Raw genomic sequence first — 10,000 nt, 5'->3', positions numbered from 1 at the left:
CATGAGCACATATCTACAGTGTGAATATTTGATATTATATTACAAGAAAAGAAAAAAGATATACACAGGAAAAAAATACATATGATAATTTGTGAGTATTGAAATCTATATTACAAAGAGATTCTGATCATAACTGGTAACTAAACCTATCCGCATATATTTTCCTTTATTTTATCATCCTTCAATGCTATCGAAAAATGTCACGTATCCAATTACAATACACAATACCGATTCTGCAAAATGCAACATCTCTAACTGCACAAAACAGAACCATATAGATAACAAAAGCAAACACAAGTCAACTACTGTGAATGTCTTTTTGTACTAGTTCTATTTGCAGCATCACACTGTTGGATGCACAAGTGTATTACAAATTCTCTCACTCTGTGCTCTAAAGACATCTATAAAAATGATATGTGTATTTTACATTTTGGTCAGTGCATTGCATATGTAAATGCATTTGCTGCTTTTAATATACTAAACAGTGTCTATCTGTATATGTGACTATCTTTTAATACTGAAAGAACCACTTGAAATAATGTTCACTGTTTTTGCATTCACTGGTTCCATAATGCTAAATCACTTCTAGTAAATTAGTACATTGTAATATTTCGTCTCAACTCAATTTCTTGCAACCCTCCTTAATTTCTATCATAAATCCGGTTTTTCTTTAATGTGATGATACTCTTTCTTTTAGTCAGCATTTCTAAAATGTCACACTTTGAACACCTATTATGATCAATACTTTTAATGATAAAAACAAAAATTGCTTTACAGCTCTTAATCAGTTCTCAAAAATATTGTTCACTAGTTTCAGCACTATATATATTCAGCATTTAATTGTAAAAAAAAAATGCAATCTACTGAATAAAGGATATGCATCGATTTACAAAAATCATTAATCATTTGTTTTCAGGCACATAATCTTCCATGATATGTCCTATTCCTTAAAGAACATCACACTGTGTAAATGATATCCCATAAGAAGCCAACCCTAAGCAGTGATCTTCACTTCACGTAAAATGGGCAGTGTTTGCTTTCATTGGTCCATCTTTAACTACAAGAGATAAAGATTATATCACAGTGGTCTATGCACACAGAAAGGCACAGTTATTGTGGCATTGTACAACCTTTTCCATTTCTCTTTCCTTATTGTAGGATCTGATATCAAAGATACAAAAATATTCACTGGGATGTGATTATCCACAAGATCCTCACAATTCACATTAAAATAAAAACAAAAAAAATAATGATGATCCTAACAGCAATATATATAACCAGCAACAAATAAATATAAAATATATAATTTTATCCTAAAGCATGATTGTCTTGATGACTCTAACACCTACAAAAACCTGACACAAATACAGAAAATTAAATAACCTCAATAGCCATGGATGTCCTTCCTCCAATGTTCTCAAAGCTGCTATTCTTGTACAAGCAAATTTCCTAAACACCAATTCAGAGCCTACAATTCACTGTGGCCTTTTGCTGTCGATGGCTCCCTCCGCTGCTGCCCTTCCATACCTTTCGGGTTGTCATCAAGCCATTGGGCATAGATTTTGCGAGGGTCAATCATCCAGTGTTTGTGGAATGAGATGAGAGGTTCTGGCTGAAGCAGCTCTGGGGGGTAATCCATGGGGCGGCTCTAGGGACATGAGGGAGACAGTTATGCTTGAAAAGAATATTTGCCTATCAAAAAATTCTTGGATCTTAATCATTTGTCAAAGAGAAAGGGCCAAAGTTAGCAGAAAATAAAATAAAAGCAACAGCAGCAATAGCAATAAGAGAAATAGAAGGACAACCAAGAGCAAAGGCAGGGGCAGGAGCAGAGTGGGAGCAAGAGCAGGGGCAAGAGAAAGAGCAGAAGCAAGAGCAGGAGCAGGGGCAAGAGAAAAAGCAGGAGCAGGAGCAGGAGCAAGAGAAAAAGCAGGAGCAGGAGCAGGGGTAAGAGAAAAAGCAGAAGCAGGAGCAGGGGCAAGAGAAAAAGCAGGAGCAGGGGCAAGAGAAAAAGCAGCAGCAGGGGCAAGAGAAAAAGCAAGCAAGAGAAAAAGCAGAGGCAGGAGCAGGTGCAATGCAAGGGCAGGAACAAGAGAGAGAGCAAGTGCAAGGGCAGGGGCAAGAGAAAGAGTATTGTAGGAGCAGGAGCAGGGGCAGGAGCGGGAGTAGGAGCAGGAGCAGGGGCAGGGGCAGGGGCAGGGGCAGGGGCAGGAGCAGGAGCAGGGGCAGGAGCGGGAGTAGGAGCAGGAGCAGGGGCAGGGGCAGGGGCAGGGGCAGGGGCAGGGGCAGGAGCAGGAGCAGGAACAGGGGTAGGAGCAGGAGCAAGAGAAGGAGCAAAAGAGGGAAAAGCAGACGAAGAAGAAAAAAAAGAAGGAATGAAATTCAATAATATAGTCAACAGACCTGATGGAATCCCTCTGCATGTGTGACTGGTACCGAGAGACGTGCCAGACATACCCCAAGGAACATATCGTCTGGAGTGTCTATGGTTGGACAGCTGCATACATCAGGGTCAGCAAGTTCTTCCACCTAAGAAAAAAAAATAAAAAGTGATTAAACCAACAAATTAATCAAATAAAAAATTGTTTTCATGGTGGTTTAGACTTCAGTGTGGAGTACTTTTCCATATCTGAATATTAATTTCCCTTATATGAAACTTGCCTGAATCTTGTAATTTCTAGTTCAATCAAATACACAGGTATCTTTTAAAAAAACTTTCACCCATTAATGTCACTCTTCAACTGCCTTCCCTTAATTACATCCCTTCTCAACCTTCCCGATTCATTCAAATAAGTAAGCTTAAACATGTAACCACTCAATAATTGCATCATTTCATGAATTAAAGTTAAAGACCAAAATCACTATAGTAATTTCACATTAACTAACTTTCACCACATATTACATGTATCCTTAATCAACTTCCACCCAACATGTTACCAAAGTTTTCCTAATTACAAGAACCTATTTCTGCACCCTTCTTTTAATTTTCTTTCTCAACTTCACTGCTGAATTTTGTATTTCAATCTATACCTTTCATAAAATGTTTTTGCTTTGAATCACAAACTCCCTTATGCTTAAAGGGGAATACACATATGGTTTTCCTACTGTGAGTATTAGCAATTTCTTAAAATAGATTGAGATCATTCTGACCAACTTTCCTTGATTCTGATTCCCCTTACCAGTGCACGACTGAAGATCATCCCGCCCCCTCCAGTGACGTAGTCGTAACCATGTCTTTTGACTGCCATGTAGCCATAACGCTCTCCAATAGCTATCATTTCGTCAGAATCATAACAGGCGAGCAGCGACTTTAGACGAGGAATGCTATTTTTACGGGAAAAGAAAGAGAAAACACTTTATTTTGATATCTTGAGATGGAAATATTTGTCAGTATATCTTCAGACAGTCCAGATATTATTGCATGGTTTTAGCTAATAGATCATAAGCAATTACAAAAAAAATAATAATGATAAAAAAATATTAATTCTTGTAACAATATAATATGCTGCATTTGTATACAAATATCAAACAATGTTCATAACCTTTGATATGTTCTGCATCAAACAGTCATAGCAAAATTTGCTTTGTTATCTCTCTGCACAAAACCAACCTGATAAGAGTGTCATCATCAACAATTGCAAGCCACTTCATAGATGTATCAAGATCATCCACATGGCGTATGATGGCAAGAGTTTTCCCACAGTGCCCCCTTTCTGTGTTGGGGACGCCAACTGAAACTGTGCCCCACTCTGGATCTGCAGAGAAGGGTGAAATTAAACTGGGTAGAAAGTTTTCATAAAATTTTTCCTTTCTTCCTTCCTTCCCTTACTCCCTCTCTCCTCCCTTCCTCCATCCCTTTCTCCTTCCTTCCTCCCTCCCTCTCTCCTTCCTCCACTCCTCTCTCCTTCCTCCCTCCCTCTCTCCTTCCTCCCTCCCTCTCTCCTTCCTCCACTCCTCTCTCCTTCCTCCCTCCCTCTCTCCTTCCTCCCTCCCTCTCTCCTTCCTCCCTCCCTCTCTCCTTCCTCCCTCCCTCTCTCCTTCCTCCACTCATCTCTCCTCCCTCCCTATCTCCTCCCTTCCTCCCTTCCTTCCTCCCTCCCTCCTCTCCTCCTCTCTCTTTCTTGCACTGATTTTTCACATTCTTGACTCCCTATTCATCCCATCCATATCTTATAAATGTATCGTCTAATATAACACACAAGATACAATACAAGACACAAAAGTGAAAATATCCAATGACCCACAGGAACCACAGATTGCTTATCACACAACATAGATACTCAACACAAAATTTACAGTGCACAACACCACACCTTCTCTGTCACTGTAAAGTGCATGGTTGGGAGCATCAGGAAGCCAAGTGTCTTTGATGACAGGAAGTCGCTCATCGTGGAAGTGTGAGCATGTCTTCACTGCCACGTGGATTTCCTCCGTCTTCAGCTCCCCATCCTGGTTCAATAACTGTAGATGTAGTGCGAAAAATAATTTAATGAACAAAAGTACCTTATATTCAAATATGTATGCCACATCATAATACTCCAATTACCCAACTTTGATCATTTTCTGAATATCAACATCCATGTCTAATTTATATCATTCACCAATATTTCACACAGCAAAACTCACACAGGTTTTATGAGGTTGGAAGGTGACAGCACAGGTTTCCGTTTCAGCTTCCACGCAGAAAGTATGCTCATTGGTGAGCTTTATCCCTGCTGACTCTACAAAGCGAGCGAACTCATACTGAGCATCGATAGTAAAATCAATCTTGGGTCTCGTTGTTGCATCTAGCCATCTCCTTGTCAGTCTGTAAGGCAAGAATTGAATAATGTGTGAAAATAATGACTACTCTGTACTATGTGTCTTTGTAATACCTCTATGCTTGTTGCATGTTAATGAGACAAGAAAGGGTGGTCAACACTGAGAAAAATATCCTAATTATTAATATCTTTCAATTCAAATTTTAAAAAAACTTTTAGGAGAATATAAAGTAGATCTACACAAGACACTGTTACACTCGAGGGGGAGGAATTCATGATTGCCGAGATTCTAACAACATTTACACAGAGCTGCCTATTACTTAGCAATACCCAAAGCAATGTAAACACACACACAGAACCATCACTCTTCCTTCTTTGCCTTACAGTCAGAGCTCTTTTTTTCTTCCAGCTAAAAAGCATGTAATCAAATTATTCATTTTACCACACACCTCTTTATATCTCTCCTTACAAACTAAAAATAAACAAACATGACAAGACATATTCATACATGCAGCCCACACACCCTCACATCTAAATAAGACCTATCTACATGCAATCTTGCAGATTCCTTTTTTATACCACATAAAGCACACACATATCACATGCACGCACAAACATACACACACACATAAGCACACATGCACACACACACACACACGTGCACATACATATTCACAAACACACACAAACACACACAAACACATACACACACACACACACACACACACAAACACACACACACACACACACACACACACACACACACACACACACACACACACACACACACACACACACACACACACACACACACACACACACACACACATACATACACACACACACACACACACACACACACACACACACACACACACACACACACACACACACACACACACACACACACACACACACACACACACACACATACACACACACACACACACAATCATCCAACCTTCTTCCCTCACCCACATGTCCTAATTTGTGGCTTTTAAGGACAGTCAACCAAACCTCTTGATAAGTGGGGTGGACAGGGCCATCCCAGCCCTTGTGTCTGGGTAGAGGAAGGGTTTCTTACGGTCCACCGAGTCAAAGTGGTGGATGATCGTGTCTTGGCGGTCCCACACAGCACGACCTAGGAACAATTGCTGGAATATAGAAATGGTAGTATGTGTTATAAAACTATAAGAATGTTTTATCATAAAGCTATCAAAGTGCTATCAAAGTGTTATTGAAATGATACTAAAGTATTAGAAAAAATGTAGTAAAAAGGACACTGTGTCAGAAGTTAGAAACCCTTTCATTACAACAGAGTTCAAGAAATCAAAATTCTAATATGTCTGCAGTTGTATTTAGTTCAATTGTTTGGTATTAGGAATCCAGAAAGAAAAACTAAAAGATAAAAAAATAAAAACCTTGTCTTTCGGATATTTCTGAAGAGCAGGAAGAAGTTCTCGGAGATTGAGCAAGGATGTTTCATCGAGAAACACACACCAGGAACTGTTCTTGCCATGTCTTCTGCTTAATCTGTATGAAAATAATTGCTGTAATAACTAATAATGAAGTTCACATAGATATATTTAATACACTACAAAGATATTGGAATTTCATCAACCATCAAGAACACTCAGTCAGTCTCAATTAGTCACAGACAACAGCAATCAAAGGGTACATGGCACATACTCCTCTAAAAGTGGGTAATAGGTCCAGACAGCTTCATCCTCCCAGTCGTCTGTAGCTACATGGACTGCACCTTTCTGGGGTGGCATTGGGGGGAAAGGAGTTAATTCTATTGCATATCTAAATATCTTTGCTGATACCATGTTAAATGTATGATGAAGGTTTTCCCTTCTTAATATCTTAATATCATATATCACTAAGCATTAACATCTATGTCATATCTTTTAGTATTAAGGGAATTGTCTACCAAGTTTTTTGGCCAAAAGCTTCTACCTTGCCAATTTTGAGTTGTATGCATTTGCAAAGACTTTCAGGGTCCCTGAATCTCCCAAGAAATTTTGAAGGCCCATCAGCTATTTTTCAGGTGGTAGCAGCCACTTTCGATCTCCACCAAAATATTAAGATTTTTCACCTTTCCTTAGAAAATCAGCAATTGTGACGTAACAATTAGATTTAATTTTAAAAATTAGATTTTCTTTTCTGATAGCTTATAAAATTTCATATAACAAGAGACCAACCTTCATTTTTTTTGGAATAATCTCAAATATCTGGGAACGTTCAAAAAAATTTAACAATGAATTTTGTTATACAAATATAGGGGGCCCTCGGTTTATGAAAGTCTTGACTTACAACATTTCGTGGATAAATGTCTTCCACGTGTTCCTTTAGCCCTTGTTATGTTTTCATGAATGTCATAGAAGTGTCTTGTTATATATTCATACTGCATTAGCATATGTGAGTGACTCTGGTACATATATACATATGTACCTGTACTGTATTAAGGTGTGTTCAGACTTAAGTCAAAATTTGGGTTACAATGCCATTGTAGGAACAGATCTCCATCATGAGTCGAGGACCCCCTGTAAATATAAAATCACAAAAGTCGAAAAAACGTTAAAATCAAGCAATATGTCACTCATGTAGAGTATTTTATTTTGTTTATGTTTGGATCATATTTTGTCAGTTTCATCCTTCAGCAAAGTGTTTTGAACATACAACCCCCCCAAAACAGGGGTAAATTTGCAAAATGATCCAGATCACCACCAAAATTTAATGTGATGTAAGTTAGGCTAAAACACACCTCTGTTCATGATTTAATAAAAAAAAAATCCTGGATCCAGACCATGATCCAGATGGCCATCAAAATGAAATGGCATCTACGTTAGACTAAGATACACCTCTGGTAAAATTATCAAAATCTCTTCATAACTTTTTGAATAATCCTGCTAACAAAAAAACAAACATTAAACAAATAATCAACAAGCAAACAAACAAACAGAGGTAACAATATATATAAATATAAGATCATGGAATACTCTCGCCTCAAGAATATGTGAGCGCCTGCAAGAGAATGACGATAATTCAGACCAGTATATGTTGTAAAACCCTAATAGAGCAATAATAAAGGGAAATAATGGATGATTATATTATATAGAACTATTTCATATATATGATTTGTTATCCAAACTGTTAAAAAATTTGAAGAGGAAAAAAATTGAAATATTTCTATACATAACATATTCACATGTAGCAAACACATTTTTTGTCAAAAATAAATGTATTATGACTCATGTTGTAGCTGAATTGCAGATCTATTGCATGATGTGATTAGTTTTTGCAATTTTTTCATGTGCTTCTTGTAAAAGTGATATATATTTTATGGTGCTCTAAAAGTCATCTACGTAAAATATTCACAAAAAAAAAAAAATGCTCGAAATCGATAAATGTGCTTCAGGCATACAATAGATAAAACTTGGTTCAATTACAAAATGGCATCAAAATGCCTGTATTATTTTGGGGGGATTTTAGAGAAAATTTCTAAAATGGTCAATTTGCGCCGAGAGACACCCAAAGCAATGGGATCCCACTGTAAGATAAGTAGCTTGTTGTGACACTGTTATGTATTGGGAATTTCTGCAAGACTTCAGAATGTAAGTAGATGATAGGAGATTATGTTGCATGAACATTATTCTTCCATCTTTTATCGTTAATGCCAAAATAATCATGAAAAGATACAAAAAACCTCAACTACCATTATTTTGAGAGTATACTTATTTACACACGAAAGCTCTTGCACATGCATTTTATGTCTCATTTTGTAGATAAATAAGTTTTTTCAATTCTTCCCTGTGCTTCTTGTAAAAATGACATATATATGTAAAAAGTAAACTTTTTTGACACCTAATAGTCATCTAGGTATAATATTCCCCCCCAAATAAACCAAGTTGAAATTGAAAAAAGTATACCAAACATTCCCCAGATTTAGGATGAATCTATTAAAAAAAAAAACAATCAGAATGCCTGTGTAATTTTTGGGGGGATTTTTAAAAATTTTCTAACTTTGGGCAAGTTTTTTTTTTTTAATATTCATTTCTTGTATTTTTGACTATAACTCAAAAAGTTTTTTGGTGATTAAAAAAAAAAATCTCTGAGATCTCACTAGGGTCTAAATAAAAGGGAGTGGTTTTCATTAAAATCGGTAAAGGAGATTGAAAAAAAGTAGACAATCCCCTTCAATAACACATCAAATTAATCGCAAATATCAGCAAATCCCAAGACTATTCCCCAGTAACTCCTTTTCTACAAGAGTAAATCATACCTGGTTAACTTCTCTGAGCTGCTTAGCAATGTCCTCTGCCAACAGCCTTGCCTCTTCAACATGTTGTACTGTTTTCTGATTCACAACCACAAATACAATTCCATCTGTAAGCAACACGTAAGCAAGCTCAGAATTCTATATAAAATATAACAGTATCATTAGACTGCACAAATATTAGACCCCTTTCCAGTGAATGTAATGGAGATCTCAGTCAAGCATCTCCACACCATAAATATGAGGAAATATCTCAGGATTTAGTGACACATAATATCACACAAAGATGACAACTACTGACATTCCATTTCAGGTAATGGTAGTGAGGAATTCATGATGAACAGATTGCAATAGGAACAACGAAGGGAAGGGCAAGAAAACACACGAATATGCCCATATGCATATTCGTGTGTTTTCTTGCCCTTCCCTTCATTGTTCCTGTTGCAATCTGTAATGGTAGGTACGACTTCATATGCAATCCCTCTAGCAATATTATATACATGATACTATTCTTATAATTTTTCCAGATATTTTACCATATATCCATTGCCTGCAAAAGACAATAATTTTACCTACCTTCTACAGCGGAGAAGACTGGGCACCAAAGAAAGAAGAAAGTAATAACTGCAAATACAAATATAAAAATAATTAGTGAAAAACAGAGAACTTAACAGACACTCATTTTCATGTACACATTCACACTCACTCTTTTTCCCACTTACAGACAAAAACTCAAACACACACACACACACACACACACACACACACACACACACACACACACACACACACACACACACACACACACACACACACACACACACACACACAGGATGATGAGTAGGGTGGTGGTTAATTGAATGGTGTGTGTGTATGTGTGTGTCAGTATGTGTGTGTGTGTGTGTGTGTCTGTGTGAGTGTGAGTGTGAGTGTGAGTGTGAGTGTGAGTGTGAGTGTGAGT

General features: G+C 37.3%; 1 protein-coding gene across 1 annotated transcript in view; it reads right to left on the bottom strand.

Annotated features, from left to right (window-relative positions):
• The window catches only part of LOC113828579 (beta-1,3-glucosyltransferase), a 17,431-nt gene that overhangs the window by 258 nt on the left and 7,173 nt on the right, over window positions 1-10,000 (bottom strand). The window contains exons 3-13 of the mRNA XM_027381584.2: window positions 9,616-9,663; window positions 9,046-9,149; window positions 6,450-6,523; window positions 6,182-6,293; window positions 5,778-5,914; window positions 4,627-4,807; window positions 4,314-4,461; window positions 3,611-3,755; window positions 3,180-3,324; window positions 2,404-2,529; window positions 1-1,648 (exon numbers count right to left, since the gene is read on the bottom strand). The exon at window positions 1-1,648 is cut by the window's left edge and continues 258 nt beyond it. Coding sequence (XP_027237385.2) covers window positions 1,469-1,648; window positions 2,404-2,529; window positions 3,180-3,324; window positions 3,611-3,755; window positions 4,314-4,461; window positions 4,627-4,807; window positions 5,778-5,914; window positions 6,182-6,293; window positions 6,450-6,523; window positions 9,046-9,149; window positions 9,616-9,663 — 1,400 coding nt within the window. The 3' untranslated portion in view covers window positions 1-1,468. The remainder of the gene's footprint in view (window positions 1,649-2,403; window positions 2,530-3,179; window positions 3,325-3,610; window positions 3,756-4,313; window positions 4,462-4,626; window positions 4,808-5,777; window positions 5,915-6,181; window positions 6,294-6,449; window positions 6,524-9,045; window positions 9,150-9,615; window positions 9,664-10,000) is intronic.

This window comes from Penaeus vannamei, chromosome 11 (genome assembly GCF_042767895.1).
Source record: "Penaeus vannamei isolate JL-2024 chromosome 11, ASM4276789v1, whole genome shotgun sequence".
NCBI classification, from domain to species: domain Eukaryota; kingdom Metazoa; phylum Arthropoda; class Malacostraca; order Decapoda; family Penaeidae; genus Penaeus; species Penaeus vannamei.
Note: the sequence above shows the minus strand (reverse complement) of the source record. Positions and strands in the feature narration are given on the sequence as shown.